At 38.2% G+C, this 20033-nt stretch overlaps 1 protein-coding gene and 1 pseudogene across 1 annotated transcript; both read right to left on the bottom strand.

The window, feature by feature from the left end:
• Nucleotides 1–7112: 7112 nt before the first annotated feature.
• LOC143529890 (synaptotagmin-2-like) lies at nt 7113–8486 on the bottom strand. The gene is made up of 4 exons (XM_077025573.1): nt 8475–8486; nt 8151–8381; nt 7612–7932; nt 7113–7518 (listed from the first exon to the last, which is right to left on the bottom strand). Exons 1-4 carry the CDS (start codon nt 8484–8486, stop codon nt 7381–7383), a joined length of 702 nt encoding a protein of 233 aa, XP_076881688.1. The 3' UTR covers nt 7113–7380.
• Nucleotides 8437–9460, bottom strand: LOC143529905 (putative receptor-like protein kinase At5g18500 pseudogene; annotated as a pseudogene).
• Nucleotides 9461–20033: the final 10573 nt, after the last annotated feature.

Here is a 20033-nt window from a genome sequence, read left to right as displayed (position 1 = left end):
GGCTGTTAGCGTTGTGATACTTGACCCACATCCATCCAGTGGGAGACTGTTGGATTTAATGGTCGGTTCGGGTCAAGTCAACGCGGACCGACCCGAATGTGACCCGGTATGAGTTACACCGGGGGTAACGAAATACAAAACCCACTTAAATGTTAATTGGGCCCGACACAATCAATTAGATGGACCGGATGATGGTTAAAGGCTTTGTTTGGTTAATTAGGCTCAAGCCCAATTGGTTTAATTTGATTAAACCCTAATAATATTATTATATATAGTATAAGATATTAATAATATAGATAACCTTACAAAAGCAAAAACCCTAGCCTCCTTATCACCACCAGCTGCCGCCGGCCGTTTTCCCGGCCACCGGAAAACCGCCGCCACCCTTCCCCAGCTGCTACACCTCGCCGGAGCACCACCGTAGTCACTTACTGTTGTCTATGCTGCTGTTTCCGGTCACCATTGTTGTTCACAGCCGTTTTCCGGCGACCCGCTTTTCCGGCAATCCATTTTACGGCTGTCTCGACTTCCCGGTAACCGTAGCAGCTGTGTTACTTGGCTGTAGGCTGTTGCTGTACCATCTTAACCACCAACGCTGCTCAAATCCGGCGCCGCCACCTCCGGCCACGGCCTCCCTGACCCGCCGTCACTCCCCAACCACCGGAATCACCACCGCCGTCCATCTACGGTCGCATGTGCTGCTGTCCACTGTCACTGTTAGCTGTTGTTGCTGTTTCGAAGTGCCGCCGCTACCTCCGACGCGCCGCCGCTGTCCACAGCAGTTGCTATCACCGGAAAGTTGTGTGGTTTGATTGTGTATTCGTATAGCATAGTTCGTTATCCCTCGGTGTCTCACCCGGTTTCGATAACCGAGGTATATCTATAAACTCTAATCTATGGTTTGGTTGATTTATTCGTACTCGTGTAACGTTGTAATCGGATCCGGGTTTTGGGTTTCGGTTTTTGGTTCACGTTACTCGTATAATCATTCCGCTGTGTTTTTTATAGTTCGTTTATATAAGTTTGTATATTAATATTGATTAATATCTTTCAAAACGAAATTATTAACTAAAACGGGTTTAAAATTACTTGACCGTTTTGTTCCGAACCACCGTTGAAACCCAACAGTTATACTCATAGGACTCTTGCACCAGTCCTACTAAAGCCGAAGATCATTGTTTCCAAAACATAACCTCCCACAAAACACTTCAAACAACACCACACCAAAAGAGTACACATCCGACTCTTTTGTTAGATACCCTATCTCATGATAGAGCGGATCTATATACCCAAGGGTGCCTGCAGGGTTGGTTAACAGATATGAGAATTGATTGTTTGCAGGCGCAAATTTAGAGAAGCCAAAATCTGAAATCTTGGCATTTCAGTTATTATCTAGTAGGATATTGGAACTTTTAATATCACGATGAAGTATATCTTAAGGCGTTGAACCCAGGCAAGCTCGTTGCTGGCGAGATAAGAATCGAGACTTTTCTTGGATGCATATTCGTACACGAGGATCTTCTCACCATGATCATCACAATACCCTAAAAGAGAAATAATATTTTCGTGTCTATATAAGGAAAGCGTCATGATCTCTTTCAAGAACTCGGAATCACCTTGTCCGTGTGCACGATCCAAACGCTTTAAAGCAACCATGGTCTCGCCCGTGGAAAGAACAAGTTTTCCCTTATCCCCCCCCCACCCCAAAAAAAAAAATAAACCTCCACGCCCGATGCAACTATTATCAGAAAAGTTGTTGGTTGCAGATATTAGATCTTCTAGTTGTATTTTGAGGTGTTGAAACTGTTCTATTTGAGACATTATTTTGATGTTTGAAGAGGAACAGAAAGCAGGATTAACAAAAAGCTTCAAATTAAGTGTTTTAGATGGCAATGTATTAAACAATAGATAAGTATCTTACATTGTTTTAGATGGAATTCAAAGTTTCACTACAGAATACGAGAATTTTAAATTGATCTAAGCACAAAGTAATAGAATATAAGAAATTAAGACAAAATTTTGAGATCTTCAAAGTAACCATGTGGTCGGCCTATCAAACAAAGTTAAAAAAATCATGTTGCCACAAAAAAAAAAAAACAAATTATTTCTTGAAACAAATTAATAGAAGTGTATTGTGTATGTGAGAAGAAATAATTTATGATGCTTGCCTATTGTTATATACATTTCCCCTTTGAGCTCTCTATCTAAAATACTAAGTTTGTTTTATGTTTCTCTTCGACCATCAAAATTGTGTCTCACGGAAAACCAGCTTCTAACACCTAAAAAGGCAGAAGCTGAAGCTATAGAATCAGCCACCTTTTCTGATGACAACTGCATCCTCATTGAGAATTTGGGGAAGTTTATAAGAAGATAATTTAATTAGTTTATATAGGCCAACTGTACACACAATACATAAATAAAATTGTCACTATGTTTTAGATTACAGTATAAGGAAACACACAGCACTCTAATACACCCTTGTACTAAATTAGAAAACAGAAGAAAAAACAAAACAGAAAACTAAACAAAAGGAGGTGGATGATGGTGTCTCTTAAACATAGGTCTCTTTAAACATATTTCAGGCCATCTAGGTGAACTAATTAAGTGCAAAGTGCCGTTATTAAAACGTCACATTACACATGTCGCTCCTCAACCGGTCCCGTGCTAGGCTTGGACGCGTTAGGTGTTTTGCACCCTTGCAATTGCCACTAAATGTGTATAGTCATACAAGAATACATTCTTGTGAACCCTCCCACTTATATACTACAATAATTAATAGTTTATCACTCCACTTAATGTAGGACAAACCAATTTTATAGTCTCAAACACACGCCTTAGAGCATCGATGTCGCATTCGTCTTTACGTCATTTGAACACGTTAATATTTAATATCAATAATAATTATTTGTGTCACAAAATTTCCAACAATTTATTCACTACTACAAATCAACCCTATGGAGATGTTGCGACGACATATCGTCGCTACAGGGTTAGGCGCCTTCTTTTACACCTATAGCACGATTTTTGTCGTCTCCACAGGGTTTCAAAATGGTGCATTCTTTTTCACTATTTCCTGTCTAAAGCTATCCCAATGACATGTTGTCGAAATAGGGTGACCTAACCTAAAAATATGAGAAAGTTTATGGCGACTTCGTTGCCATAGGGCAGCCTATGTCGAGGACTCATGTTGCTTCTATGTCCCTCTAAACTTGTTTTTCAGTAACTAATGTGGTTTAACCACGACCAGGGATTTAATCGCTTCAATTAGTGATTATAGGCATATTATCGACTTTTAAATGTGATTTACAACAATAACAACAACCATACCTAGTAGATCCCATAAATAGCAAAAGCTATATGTTGGTAAGGTTTGGGAGGGTGGGTATAGGCAAACATTAAATTTATCCATTGGAGGATAGAGAGACTGCTTTCTAAAGAATCCCGGCTCCAAAACCGGAAACTTAGAAAACATACATGTACCAACAATAAATGATTAACATCAAAAACATATAATATCATAGAGCATATTTAATATCATTTAACACATATAGACATAGATACCAGACATAGATACCAGAAGATAATCACATGTAAAGTTTACCGAAGACATGGCTAAAGCCCATAAGACAAAACGAAGATGCAAAAGTACCCCCCCCCCCCCCCCAATATCCTTAACTGTTATATGTATTCACAAACTCCTATCTTGAACCATGTCCTCCATATCACAAAGAGTCTATTAAATGGAATTTACGTTTTCAATTTTTTTGTGTAGCTATTTTCGCTGGATGTTACCATGTCGATAGTGTATCTACCTGTTTAATAAATCAAAATAAATTGGGACACTTGGAGATTCATTCTTTGTCTACATTTCTCACTCAAACTATTCTTCTATTTTTAATAGAATCATATTTATATCAGTGAAATCAAAACATATCAATCCACCATTTTATCAAATAACTAATTACATAAATTATATTAATTAAAAATATGCAGGTATTTATTTCAATATAATCAAAATATTTATATCTTTAACGATATCAGATCTACCTTTTTTTTATTAAATTAATTTATATATACTTTTGAGTGTAAGAGATGATGAATGTGGTAAAATTCAATGAACGATATTTTTAGGTTTAAGAGATATAAACAAGAAAAAAATGTGAATAATAACAATTTTTTCTCACATATTTATTCAACTTCCATGGATCCATGGAGTTTTCATCAATTTCTTTTAAAACTCGTGCTTTATTCATGTTAATTTTATATATGATATTTATTTTATGTTATTTATAATAAGGGTTGAGTTATTATACAAAAAGCAACAAAAAATAGTGTGAGAAATCATAATTAATTGACATGTGTCAACAAAAGTAATACATTTTCGTCCACCACATGCAATTAGTCACATATTAATTTTTCCATCATTTTAAAACGTTAATAACTTTTTCATATGATATTTAAAAAAATAAAAAATTCACCATAATAACAAACGTTTTCTTTATATAAAAATAAAAAAAATTGTGATGAATTTTTTTTATCATATTAAAGATAAAAAAAACTTGTTATTATGATAATTTTCTTTTAAAAAAATGTCATATAAAAAGTTGTTGATTTTTTAAAATGACGGGAAATTGACATGTGCCTTTGTGAAGAGATAAAGTTATCATAAGTAGGTTGTTACCTTAATGACCTTCTCATTAATGTTTATTTTTAAATTAAACTCCACCATCCAAATCTAAGATCAATGAATTAGATTTCTACTTACTCTTTTTATTTTTGTTGTACTTTGTATTTTAACCTTACCATGATAATAAAATATCTTATTATGAATAGAGGGGATGTATTGTATCCTGAATCATATATCCTATCCTATTATAGATTAGGTCAAATACATATATAAGTAGAGGTGCACACAGAAACCGGTTAACCTGTTTGTACTCGATTTCATAATCGGTTACTAACCGGTCCAATCCTAACCGGTTACTAACAGATCCTAACCACCGGTTAGTAACCGGTTTATATTATTGATTTGAAAACCGGTTATTAACTGGTTAACCGACTTTTTTAATTACTATTTTATAAAAATCGGGGGTTTTCCGGTTATTAACCGGTTAACTGGTCCGGTCTAACAGGTCAAAACCGTTTCTCGGGTCAAATCCGGTTACTACCCGACCCGAAAAACCGATCTAACCTGTTAATTCCCGCAAAAAAACCTGATTAGCATATTAACCGGTTAATGGTTTAACCGAGTTGTGCACCTCTATGTATAAGTATACGATTATGATATTGTGGATCGGCCATCATCTAATACCAAATAACGTTGAAGCACGCCCGTTTTAAAATAATTATTACAGTAAAGTGTAAAAGGTAAAAGATAAAAGTTAAGGGTCTAACTGGTAACTATAACAAAGTATAAGCTAAACTAGTGAAAACTAAAACTAAAACCTTATTAAAGTTAAAAAGCTATATATACGTCATTATCAAAGAAAAGAACTAAACTAATTATAACAATTACAATAAAGTGTAAGGGTAAATAATGAAAATGAAAGAAACAAAACAATTTAATCACACACATAAATTACAATCTTTTTTACTAGTGGCAAACCTAATGGTGTCAATTGTGTTGAGTTGATGGGTTGGTGGATTAAAATGTTGATAAGTTGAAATGTGCAATCCGCGCTTCAAAGTCTTCAACCCTAATCTGCATACGTAAAAATACGGGTCGACCCGAACACGACCTCTTTAACTCATTTTCAAAATAAAAAATACAAACAAAATTGATATAATATAAAGTCGGTAAAGTAAATGAGTAATATTATATTATTTATAAATTATTAAAAGTCTTGAAAATGAATTAAAAATTACAAGTGTATCTTAAAAAAAAATGGAGAACGAAAAAAACACAAATAAAAATATGATTATAAAAGTGTGTTTTTAATAGTTAACGGGTTAACGTGACCCGACCGTTTTTTAAATGGGATGTGTTAGTCGACCCAAAACTTGTTTTTTTCATGTTAGATTTGGGTCGTGTCACAATTGCTACCCGTAGACGAACCATGCATTATTTTCATTAAGGACAATAGAAGAGCTTGACATTAATTTTAAAAAGGGAGATCGAGATGATCACATGAACACTACAAAAAAGTTAACACTAGACCTCTTAGTCTGTGTTATTCTTATATTTGATATATAAATTGTATTTTATGCATTTACAACCTGTCTCAATCTGTATCTCACTCAACCCTTTATCAGTTCTTTCAATTTCATCACCAAGATCGGCTTCTTGATAACCTACAATACAAGGCATCTCTATACACATATCTATATATATTTGTACTAGTTTTTATCCCTTGTATTACGGGGTGTTTTATATTGTTTGTTTTAATATTTATTTATTTTTTGAATTTATATTTTTTTATTGTATGAAAGTTAATAATATACTTATGGTTTGATGATAAATTGTTTCACAAATAAATGAGATGTTATAACCCCGTTTGAAAGTAATATGGTTTTGATGAGACCCAAGACCCGTTTATTTTTTTTACTATAAAATTGGTATTTTAATTATAAATAATATTTATGAAAGTTAATAATATACTTATAGTTTGATGAGACCCAAGACCCGTTTATTTCTTTTACTATCAAATTGGTTTTTTAATTTAAATAATATATATATATATATATATTTTAAAATAAATAAGATATTACTTTTTATTATATTCTATTTTATAGGGTTTTTACATCAACAATTTGGTGAGAATAATTTTTAATTTAATGAGATGTTATAACCCGTTTAAGGAATATCTGGGTTTGGTAAGACCCATAGCTATGAATTCGGGTCAAATGCATGAGAAGCCTCCATTTAAAAATCAAGCAAATCTGGTGACTCCAAAAAAATAGGGAATGACCACATCACGACACGTAGGATTTTTATGTCTTCATTTATATAGGTTATAGATAGATAGTAATTAATAAGCTCCATCCTTTTTCTTCTTTGTAGCAAACCCAAATCGGGATGACTCCATCTTTCTTCCATAACCTTTACACTACTAACAGAAGTAGCTCTAACAGTAATAGTTAAACCCAAAAAGCTACCACTGTGGATAAAATATAAGAATTTGTACCAACTTCTTGGCTGTCATTTAATTACATGTATTTATTTAATCACAAGTTCTCCAACGCAACTCCACTTTAAGACTATTGTATACGTAATGACCATCACCAGGTTTATAACCTGGTGTAAGTGCGTATGTCTCGCTGGTCCATTTCTTGCTAATGACACCCGCAAGGCTTATATCGACGCACCCAAGAGATCCCTATGGCAAAAAGGCGTTGCTTTGCATTAAAATACGTATTAAGCCTCGTAGCGATAGTTAATGATTATTGTACCTTTCCAGGAATTAGTCCCATCCATGAATCATCATTGACTTCTATATGCAAATGTTCATCTGTTGGTGGCTGTTCTAAGATGAATGTAAACTCCTGTAGCCATATTGGTTTGGTGGTACTCATCATAGTCTGCAAAACCCCAAATCAAACCCCAAGAAATCAATTTAAGAGACGAGTAGTGAAAATTAAGAAGTTCTTGCAAATACGTAACAAAAAACAAACCGGGGTTTTTCTTAATTCGCCATGGAAAAGCAGTGTAACCGAAGAATGTTTGTGCTTTACATGTGATAAATCGGCACGGTGGATGATGATGACAAGCAATCCTCCATCCTTAGGGGTCCCAACAGGAGCTTTTTGAATTGATCTACTTACAGTCGGAATACGGGTATATGCCATCGCTTTGTACAACACTTCGACTGTAATGTTTCCTACGAACCAACCATTAATATTCATCCATATCATGTCGGACCAATTTACTGGAATTTCAGAAGTAAGATCACTCAGTCTAAAAATAGCCATTCCTAGATGACGATGCTTCTCTACCTAGAAATCAAATAACTATCTTTTAGCTACTCAAGTCGTAAATCATAATTCGATTTTGATTTATAGGTATTATATATACATGACTTGTTTGAAAAGTATTATTACATCTGATTTAGCATATAGCAAACAATCGTCTAACTAACCTTAGGATTTTATTTGACATTATTTAAGATGGAGCTATCAAAAGAATTATACTCGTTTGGTTCCAGAAAACATACCGATTCCACTTTGTTAAGAAATACATTTAACCATTGATGATGAAACTCTTCCACATACAGAGTAACAACTTCATCCCATCCACATTTCACCGTCTGTCGATCACCCATATCTAGTATCAAGTAACTATTATCAGGAACTTTAAACTGATTTTTATTTCCTTCATCCTCTTTTTTAAGCACTTTCAAATTCAAGATTCCATCTCCATAAACAGCTTCTTCATCTGCGTTTTCCTGAATAAAGTAATATCATGTTATAGTTTACGATTGTACAAGGGGTTGTTCTTTTGTTACTACACATGTTTTTACATACTGATATCAGATCACATAGGAAAACATCAAACCAAATGGTTTAGTCAAATAAAACTTACTTGAATGTCAAGTGCCCTTACAAGTGTTTTCATGATCTCGATCATCAATGGGCGTTCTTTACGCACTTTGCTTATACATCGGTAAGCTGTGTCCACAAACAAATTCAAAGAAGTTGCATTTATTTCATCCTTTATATTACTATAAACAAGTTCATTTATTTTGTTTTGCTCATAGTACTCTCGCACCAATCCTATTAAAGGCTGTAGATTTTTGCTGCCAAAACATAACCTCCCACACATCACTTCGAACATCACCACCCCAAAAGAATACACATCCGACTCTTTCGTTAGTATCCCTTCCTCTTGGTACAGGGGATCAATATACCCAAGTGTGCCTGCAGGGTTGGATAACATAATTGTGAATTGACTGTTTGTAGGAGCAAGTTTGGAGAGGCCAAAATCTGATATCTTGGCATTCCAGTTATCATCTAGTAGGATATTTGAACTTTTAACATCACGATGCACTATTCTTTGTTGAGTCTCAGCAGGGTTATGGAGGTACGCTAGTCCACGAGCTGCCCCAATACATATCTTAAGGCGCAGGGCCCACGTGAGATAGTCGCTGGCAAGATAAGAATCAAGACTCTTCTTTGATGCATACTCGTACACCAGGATCTTCTCACCATGATCGTCACAATACCCTAAAAGAGAGACGATATTTTCATGTCTATAAAAGGAAAGCGTCATGATCTCTTTCCAGAACTCGGAATCCCCTTGCCCGGATTCAGGATCCAAAAGCTCATGGTCTCACCCGTGGATAGAACAAGTTTTCCCTTATAAACACGTCCGAATCCTCCATACCCGATGAAATGGTCATCAGAAAACTTGTTAGTTGCAGATTGGATAGCTTGTAGTTCTATTTTGAGGTGTTGAAACTGGGATATCTGAGACATTATTTTGATGATTGAAGAGAAACACACAGCAAAATTAATAAAAAGCTTCAAATTTAGTTTTTTAGACGGAGACTTTGAAGGGGAATGCCTTTAACAATAGATAAGTATCTTGATTTTTTTAGGAGAAAGAATTTGTTTATTTGATTTCGGATCATCTAAAGATTTTAATTTGTTTTTAAAATTGGGTTGATAAGTACATGTGATAACAAGTTGACAAAAATATTAAACTATTCTTAAGATTTATTTGAAATTTGTTATTCTATGTTATCAGTTTGTTATGAATATTATCTAATTATACTATAGATAAATAGCAATGCTCATTGCCGCAACCAGGGCGGTCAGGTTTATTCGAAATCCAAAACTCAATCCGAGAAAACTCGTATCCGAACCCGAACTAACCTGACCCGAAAAACCTGAACCCGAGAAAAGGCTAACCCGAACCCGAACCGAAGAAATTCAGGTTGGTTCTCGGGTTCAGTTTAAAAGTTTCGGGTCAACTCGAATAAACTTTTTAGTTTTGAAATTAAATACATTTTTAGGTATAATAGGCTTAGTCTTAGCAACTAAAGTTATTAGAATACGGTCCTAATTGATTGCTATCATTCCAACTACTATGGATCGATTGTTTATTGTTAATTTATGTTTCCGTTTATTACTAATAGTAACCGTAATTGAGCAACCAAATCACGCCCGATTGAAGGCGATTATGATTCGAGTTAGTTTTACTCTTCTTTTGAATTGTTTTATTAAGTTATGTTGGTTTATTATTTAATTATTTGAGTTACGAGCAAAAAATAATATGTTATTTTAGTTTTAGCATTGTAGTTTTTATTTTTCTTTTTGTTTTGTTTTCTAGGATACTCAGACCCTATATAGCTTTGCTATTGGTGAGATTTACTGAGTACGATGATGATGGTGATGATTTCTAGGATACTCCAAAACCCGATTAACCCAAACAGAAAAAAACCCAAACTCGAAAAACCTGTGAGAGATTCAGGTTGGGTTTCGGGTCAAGATTTAAAACTTTGAAACCCGATAAACCCGACCCGAAAAAACCGAAACCCGAAAAACAAACCTAAGAACACCCTAGCTGCAACTACTTTTAAGGATTCTAATATTAGAAATATATTTGGTAAAACAGACATATAATGCATAGGTAGCATGTTGGTTGATGTTGAGCTAGTTAAATCTCGGTGATTGGTGTTGCTGTCCTGGTTCAAATCCCACCCCTTGCCTGGTTTTCTTCTAGTGTTATTTTTTTTCCAATTGTTTTTTAACTAGTGGTCGATCCGGCACGTTGCGCCAGGCTTGGTTGTGCAGTAGTTGCATCGAAGGTTCTTTGCCACTTGAACTCAAATCTATCTAGAGGTGCGGTTAAAGTGGGAGGTGTGCTGTCTCTAATGGGTTGGGTGTCAAACAATAACCGAATACCCTAACGACGTCAAAACATTACATTGACATCGATTAACGTTCATTTATAACATTCAAGGATTTTATGTACAAAAACGAACCTACCATATATGTTTCATCACCACCAACAACAAGTTACAAACCTATCATCTATCGCCACGATACCATGTAAGGCCCCGGTCCCGTTGCCCTACTTTAGCGTTAGATTTACTCATAAACATAGTTCTAAATATCAGTGTTAATTAAAACATTCGCGGAATAAATAAAACGTTAAACATTCATTACAAAACATTCATGACTTGTCTTTAAAACATAACTTAAAACATGTCTATCAGCTGTCTCATCCTACCTACCTGCGTGCATACTAAAAGTAAGTTACGCTGAGTGAGTTCTAGTTAATCAGACAACATACAATACATTTACATATTTATATATACGTATCCGTAGATATACATTACACACTTAGCCTATTATCTTTCTTTCATTCGTACATACATACTTTCCTTTTGTCTTTCTTACATTCATAATACATACACAATCTATCTTTACCATCTCAGATATTTTTAGGGTCTGATCCCTTCCTTTTCTATCTCATATATTATTAGGGTATGGTCCCTTCATTCTCTATCTCAGAAATTATTAGGGACTGGTCCCTTCATTCTCTATCTAATTTACCATTCCTACGTTTCTTCATACATACATTCTATTATATATGTTCATATATTATCTTACTCATTCATACATCATTCATGCATCTTATATAAGACACACCTTTCCTGGCGATACGTGCAATATCCGAAGATCGTTCACGTACCGACAAGCATATATTCATAACATTCATACATACTATCACATCAATCACCAAAGCATACACTTACCATTTAAGGTAATGTATTAACATTTATATTAAGTATGCACACAACCCCGAAAACATAACAATGAAATGGGTCTAGAAACTCACCTGCGTTCTATTACGTTCAACGTTAATGATTATTCCTTTCTTTAGCTGTGCGCGACTCACTGTATAACAATTACACGTATCAATTTACTATTACTACCCATATCACGTTTCTAGTTTAATTATAACCCTCAACGAACGGGGGTCCAGGGGGCAGCGCCCCTGGCAGCGGAGTTCTAGGGGCGGCAACCCCTATTTTTCATTACAATTCTAATTTATTATTTTATTTGCTAATTCATAAAGTTCGAGAGCTTCTTTGTAATTAAATCATTGTATTCTAAGTTCAGGGACCTTTCTGTCATTCCTTCAAAGTATAATTCGTTATCCTGCCCCTTAACGAATGAGGTTCATTCGTTACTTCTTAACAAATGGATCTTTATAACGAATTGAGCTTTATAACGAACTGGCCTTTTTAACGAGCTGGCCTTTATAACGAATTGGACTTTATAACGAACTAGCCTTAACTAATGATCATAACGAACTGCTGCTAATTAGTTATTTCTCCTTAACGAATGGGCATAACGAATTGCTGTTAATTCGTTATTCTTCATGGGCATAACGAATTGTTGTTAATCTGTTATTCTTCCGTTAACGAATTAGGGTTAGGTCAGAGAATAATCGAAAATTCTCTAACATTCCCTTTAACCTCGTACGCCGTTTTCCGGCGCCGCTTTTCCGGAGCCATCATCGCTGGAAAACTGGGATCTCGCCGGAAAAACGATATCTCACTCGTTTTTCATCGTTTTTTGTCCCGTTCGATCCAGATATGAGCTAGGGTGACCCCTAAGCTCATCTTTTGATCAGTTTATACCCGATTCCATCCTGACCTCGTGACTTTAACAGTTTAGGGTGTTGGCTCGTCGTTTCACGACTAGGTCTAGCGGGTTTGGATCCATATGATATCAAATGTTATTACCTCGGATCGATGCTCGGTTTTCCCTCTTGGTTTCGGTTAGAGAAAAAGAAAGATGAGAGAGAGCTTAAGTGTGTGTTTTTGATGGTGTATGGAATGAGTGGAAATGAATGGATTATGGGTTAATTAAGGTTTATATACTATGAGTCATGGGCTTAAGCCCATGGTCTTTCTCCTTTCCTTATTAACCCAAGTCCATTACCCATTTTACTTAACCCAACACAAGCCCATCTCATAACATCAAATATTATTATTATTATTATTATTATTATTATTATTATTATTTTATTAACCGAAACGGAAAATGGGATGTTACAAGTCTTCCCTCCCTAAAGAGGTTTCGTCCTCGAAACCTAAGTATTACAGTAACAAATCAGGAAAAAACTCACACATATCTTCTTCTACTTCCCAAGTGGTATCCGATCCTTTGCGATGCTTCCATATTACTTTCACCAAAGGGATAACTTTATGACGAAGCAGCTTCAACTTGCGGTCGACGATATCTACGGGATGTTCTATATAGTTTAATATTCATCAACCTCAATGTCTATGTAGGTTCCCAGCCGGATCTACACGAGATATCGCGTACTACGTAGGTGCGGAATCCCTACAGACGTTACGAGTATAGAAAACTATACGAGCTAACACACGATACGATAACCAAACACACGTTGTATTCCAACCGTAAACACGTGATACTATGATCACTGAATACAAAACTCTCTGACTCGAATACACGAATAAACTCTGATTTTTTTAATAAGCCGTATACAAGATAGCTTATATAGACACGACAACTTCGCCTGGCATGTTCAGGCGAAGTTGTCCCTAACTTCGCTTGTCTAACAAGTTCGCCCATATAAGCGAACTTGTTAGTAACTTCGCTTACATACAAAACTCAAATCTAACTAACACGATTACAGACACTCGACACTGAACTACTGACATCATGCACCAACAGACTCCCCCTTGGCAGTAGCTTCATCTCTTTAACTTCAAACACGTGTCTTGTAATCTTCAATCTTCTATCTTCAAGCATGCACTCCTTCTCGAACACAAACCGAGACAACTCTTTGATATTTCCTCGCTTCGTCTTTCCAAGCAGGAATATAAAATATCTTCTTATCATTCAACACCTGCAAATCAGCTTGCGATAAGTTTACCAAGTGCATCGGATCGTACACTCTAAGCAGCTCTTGTTCATCTTCGTCTTCCATCACTGCCTCAGCTGTCTCACAATCTACAAACCACCACTTCAGGTCTTTAAGCACATCCTTGGGCATTAGCTTCATCGGTACTTCTTTCAAACACCGAATCGGTTTATACTTCATAATCATCCAAGGCTTTCCATCAGCTCTCAAACCTCTATCCTTGTCTTCAACAAGTTTTCCCTTTTGTGGCTTCAACAGCTCAAATTTCTTCTCTTTTATACTCTCTTTCCACACAATTTTCCCAATGACTCTAGCCATATTATCGTCACTTCTTTTAATCACTAAGAGCCTCAACTGCTCATCATATATCCAGCATATAATCCCTTTCTTCGCTTCAGCATAGCCTTTAATGTTGTAACTCTTCTTAAACATTGTAGGGACCGCCGGTTTCTTCGTTTTGACGAACCACTGAGCATAGCCTTCCTTCCATCTAGGCTGCTCTTCCCATTCAGACTCATCATTTGCCATCTCTTTACTCATATCTGCTTTCTCAACATCTGGAATGTCATGCTCAATATTTTCCTCAACTATCTCTCCATCTTCTATCTCTGTATCAATCACAATCTCTTCACCAATCTTCTCTATCACATCACTCGGTAGTACATCATCATCACCAACCAAACCATCATCCATCTCCTCTACGTCCACCACCACCACATCATCACCACCAGCTGCAGTTGTCGACTCCCCCTGAGCTGTGGAAGTTCCAAGAGCTTGATCAGTTCTTGGCATCTCACCACCTGCATCTTTCGATGCATTGGGATCATCGTCTCTATCATTTCGTCTCTTTGTCCTCAACTCATCGCCTTTACAGCTCGTCTCCCCCTGAGATGCCAAGAACTCCTTGAAAGCATCTATGATTTTTCCATGTTGTACCAGCAGGGACGACTGCATCTGATTTTCTGCAACTAGGCGTTGAATAGCCTGGGTCTGGATAAGATTAATCCTTGACTGCTCTGCCACGACCCGTTCCAGTGCTGCTATTCGTTCAGAGTCTGATAGGGTTGCATCGAAATCGAACCTCAAATGTGATATATCTTGAGTGTACTGAGGAGGGATTTCCGATGTCACCGGGACCTCAGAAGTAGAGATAGACGTAACCGCAGGTGGTATCCTCACCGATAGCCCTGCAGTGGCCACAACAGTCGACTCTATAAATTGTGCCACAACCTCCGATGGAGTAACAGTCGGAGGCGACAATGAAACGATCTCAGGAGTCGAAAGTTGGAAAGTAGTGGGTGGGAGGCCAAATGTAGATGAGGTAGCCACCACGGGAACAACCGTAGCGCTTGGCCTTGCAACCTGTAGTGATGAGGGAACCATTGTCATACCGGATAGTGCTGGTGGAGTGAAACGTACCACCCTAGAGCTCTCACCGGCTCCCGATCCTGCACCTATCCGTTCCCTTCTTGACCTCCGGATCAACTGTTGTACCTCTTCTTCATAATCTGACTCGCTGTCATCAACAGTTCTCTTTCTCTTCCCATGTAGTCTTTCTCGAGTTACCATAATCCTTCTTGCCTCTGCCACTTCATCATCAGAATCAGAACCAGCCACCGTAGCAGCTGTCCTAGTAACATTCACAGTCGAAGCACGTTCAACCGGGACATGTACGATCTCCTCTGGATCCACCCGATCCATATCAAAGAAGCCTTGACCACCAAATTCTGCATCAAGGTCCACGTTCTCCTCCGGTGACACAACAGGAGCAGCAGGTATAGCTTGAGGTGCTCCTGCCTGTTGTGGTGCCGGGTCCCTAAACTCATCCTCTCGAGCAGGCACATACCCCGGGTTGATCAAGTACCCAAAGAGTGGAGTATGTCGAGGACGGAGCTCAGGTTTGCTTCTCACACTGGAGGATCTACATTGGGCGAAGATCCGTTTGTTCACACTCTCTACATATCGGATCGGACGGCGCTGAGGAAGCGTTGGAGCAACATGATTCAAGATCATTTGTAGGAATCTTGGATACATGATGAATCGCTCACGCGCCATCGCTCTTCTTTGACGATCAATCTCATAAAAGACCATCTGACTAAAGCTGAATCGCTTGTTGTAAGTCAGAGCAGTCATCGCTGACTGCATGGTCGCGCCCATGCCATCAGTGCCCGCCTTTCTCCCTGACATGCAAACGATCATAACATGCATGAGCAAGCGCCACTGGTCAAGTAAAAAGCCTTTCCTCCTCTGCGTATCCCCCAAGGGACCAGAGTATCCCATTCTCAAAAACGCTCCATCACGGAAAGGAGCTACAAACTCTGTTGGGTCATCCCTTGTCTCATTCCCAAATCGTAAAGCCGCCCGGATTCGTTCAGAAGAGAACTGAACAATCTGATTGTTGACTGTTGCGCGCATCACCGGGGGCTCGACTCTGCAGTCGTATTCCACGGTCTGCCAAACATCCTCAATATTGGGCAAGGATATTGGCAGAGTTGTTGTAATCGCGTGGAATATCCTCGAGCGTAAAAGAAATGTGATGATTTCGTGGAAATCATCAACTCCGCTCGCCTCCGGGTCTAATGTAATGTACATGTTATGACCCGGGAAGAACTGTCTCTAGTGATCACCTCCGTCATCACCGCCTGCACCACCTGCTCCAGCAACAGCAGCCATATCATAATCGCGCAACTGTTGTTGAATCCAAAGAACCTGGGAGCAGCAGTTGGATGCTGCCATGTATTCTGCTTCACAGGTTGAAATTGCGACTGAGGTCTGCTTCTTGCATTGCCACGACACTAGTCTTCCACCAAGAAACTGACATCCACCAGTTGTAGACTTCCGACTCTGATTGCACCCTCCATAATCAGAATCTGTGTAAGCGACTAGCTCCAAGTCTCCTCCTCTCGAGTACCACAACCCCAGATTCGGCTTGCCTTTGAGATACCGCAGTATCCTCTTCGCACCCTTCAAATGAGATTCTTTTGGGTTTGCCTGAAAGCGTGCACAAAGACAAACAGCAAACATTATATCAGGCCTAGAAGCAGTTAAGTACATTAAAGAACCTATAATTGCCCGATATTGGGTTGGGTCCACGTCTGCATCGTTGTCTGAATCAGCACCCAATTTGTGATTGATGCAGATTGGAGTATCATATGGAGTGCTGTCCTCCATCTTGAAGTGTTTGAGAACATCATGGACATACTTCGTCTGATGAATGAACATCCCGTCTTTCTTCTGATCAACCTGCAATCCTAAAAAGAAAGTTAGTTCACCCATAGCACTCATTTCAAATCTCTTCTTCATGACGGCCTCAAACTCCTGACACATGGCGACCTTTGATGCAGCAAAGATAATGTCGTCCACGTAGACTTGCACCAGCAGAAAGTCGCTACCCTTTCTCTTGAAGAACAATGTGCTATCAATTTTACCTCTTTCAAACTCATTCTCAAGCAAGTAATCTGATAAGGTTGAATACCAGGCACGAGGTGCCTGATGTAGTCCATACAGCGCTTTACTTAGCTTGTACACGTGATCGGGAAAGTCAGGGTCAGGAAAACCCGGAGGTTGCTCAACATACACAACCTCATCGACTTTACCGTTTAGGAACGCACTCTTCACATCCAACTGAAAGACCTTCATCTCCTTATGAGCAGCAAATGCCAAAAACAGCCGAATGGCTTCCAATCTTGCCACAGGAGCAAACACCTCATTGTAATCAATCCCCTCTTGTTGATTAAAGCCTTTAACAACCAGTCTCGCCTTGTTCCTGATAACAATCCCTTTCTCATCTCTCTTACATTTGAAGACCCATTTCGTGCCAATCGCATGCACATTTCTTGGTTTTGCAACCAAGTTCCATACTTCCATTTTCTTAAACTGAGCTAACTCTTCTTGCATGGCTTCGACCCACGAGCTGTCCTTAAGAGCCAATTGATAGTTCTTTGGTTCAATCTGGCTGATGAAGCAGGTGTACAAGCATTCGTTGATAATGCCTGATTCTTTAATGCTTGAGTAAACACATGTGTGCTCATTCAAGCTTTGTCTTGTTTGTACACCGGCGGACAGATCACCTATCACGTTCTCCAAAGGATGATCTTTGTGAATTCTCGTAGTCGGAACCGAACTGACATTCAGATTATCTTCCAAGTTCGAAGATAGCTCATCAATGGGTGATTGATGTTGAGAGTGAAACGGATTGATGAATTCCTCTTCAGTAGAGGCAGCAGGGGTATTGATAGCATTTGACGAGGAAGGCTGACATTCATCATACTGTGGTCGTTGCACCAAAGTGTCTTCCTCATCGCATATCATCTTTGTAGCAATTCTTTCCTCAACTTCTGCAAAATCCAGATAAGGTATGTTAAAAGATTTAAAAAGTCTATCATAGTCGAAAACCCCAGCGGGTCCCGAGCTTGGTTTTGGTGATTTGTAACTTGTGATATCAGTGTTACACACCACCTCAACCTTGCTGTTCGATGTATTAAAGACCCGTCTGTTGGGAGTCCCAACAACGTATCCGACTAAGATTCCTTCGTCGGCTACTTCACCAAATTTAGAATTGGTCTTTTATATCGAACATGGGGACCCGAATGGTTCAAGACCACTCAAGTTTGGCTTTCTCCCATGCATAAGTTCATAACAAGTTTTATTTAATCTTTTAACAGTTAACACTCTATTAAGGATATAACAGGCTGTTGCAACAGCTTCAGCCCAGAACACCACGGGAAGTTTCGAATCAGCCAGCATTGTTCTGGCTCCTTCAATTAAAGTTCTGTTCTTCCTCTCAGCCACTCCATTTTGTTGCGGTGTATACGGTGCGCTGTATTGGTGTTCTATCCCCTTCTGTAAGCAGAAGATCTCCATCTCATAGTTCTTGAACTCAGTTCCATTGTCACTCCTGATGAATTTAACCCGTTTCCCCATGATATTCTCAACCTTGGTAATCAAATTCTTTACCATCTGCACTGTTTCATCCTTTGACTTCAGGAAATATACCCAGGAATATCGAGAGAAATCATCAGTGATCACCAAGCAATACGATGTTCCTCCTAGACTTCTTACATTCACGGGACCGAAGAGATCCATGTGAAGTAATTCTAGGGTACTGACAATTGAATTGACCTTCTTGGTGTGATGGGATTTCTTGTGTTGCTTTCCCTTTTGCATGATAAACATTTGTCTTCAAAGTTGAAATTCTTCAAGGGAACACCCAGCACAAGCCCATTTTTGACAAGGTAGTTCATTTTCCGAAGATGAATGTGCCCCATTCTCCTATGCCACAACTCGGACTCCGATTCAGTTGCTTTTGACAGAAGACACGATTCTTCTGTGGCCATCTCAGTCGATCTCATATCCATGATATACGTATTCTTCACTCTTGGAGCCTTCATAACAATCCAATCCTCTGGTATCTTAAAACCAGGATACAACACAATCACTTCATTCTTTGTAAAATGTACGGTGTAGTCTTTGTCACAAATCTGCGAAACACTCAGCAGATTGTGCTTCAGTTCTTCAACAAAGTTTACTTTCTCCAAAGTCATCTTTCCATTCGACACCGTCCCTATTCCTGTAATTCTTCCACCGCTCTCTCCTGCAAAACTCACTCTTCCTCCTTGAACAGGTTTCAAGTCGTGTAACAATTTCTTGTTACCCGTCATGTGCCGGGAACAGCCGCTATCCACAACCCATTGATTGTTGGCAGCCCTGTTCAACTGTTCCTGCACGATTAAAGCAGATGATTAAAATCTGGGGTCGATACATTCCGTACCTTGGTTGTCCAAAGTTAGTATCATAATAATTTCTGTGAGTCCTAACAGGATACCTTCTTGTGGATTGACTATGAGGCCATCCAAACCTTCGTGAATTAAGAGAATTATTACTTAAGGTTTGGTTGTTAGCAGTGTAAAACTGAGATCTATTTTTTTGAAAACCTGGATTAGTCCATTTTCTGAAATTTGACGGGTTTTCATTTTTACCATTATATTGATTACCGTTAGTTCTTTTCTTAGATTTTGAAGTTCTCACACCTCTGAATTTCTGCTTCAGAGGGCAATCAGCAACAAGGTGTCCTATTAGATTACATTTAAAACAACTCCTGTGTTCAACTTTCTTATCAATAGTTGTCTTAGATGTTGAGGCTGTATTACTGCCCGTTTGTCTCACATATGGTGGGACATACGGGTTTAGT

This window comes from Bidens hawaiensis, unplaced genomic scaffold (genome assembly GCF_021521415.1).
Source record: "Bidens hawaiensis isolate Kalapana, Puna unplaced genomic scaffold, B.hawaiensis_p1.1 tig00008762_1, whole genome shotgun sequence".
Lineage (NCBI taxonomy): Eukaryota > Viridiplantae > Streptophyta > Magnoliopsida > Asterales > Asteraceae > Bidens > Bidens hawaiensis.
This window is presented reverse-complemented; position numbering and strand designations above follow the sequence as displayed.

Excerpts from the sequence above, each read along its gene's own strand:
- LOC143529890 (XM_077025573.1), bottom strand. Across the intron at positions 7,933-8,150 it reads TTCTTAACAAAGTGGAATCG|GTAGAGAAGCATCGTCATCT; the intron begins GTATGTTTTCTG and ends TTTGATTTCTAG. Across the intron at positions 7,519-7,611 it reads GCGAATTAAGAAAAACCCCG|ACTATGATGAGTACCACCAA; the intron begins GTTTGTTTTTTG and ends GGGGTTTTGCAG.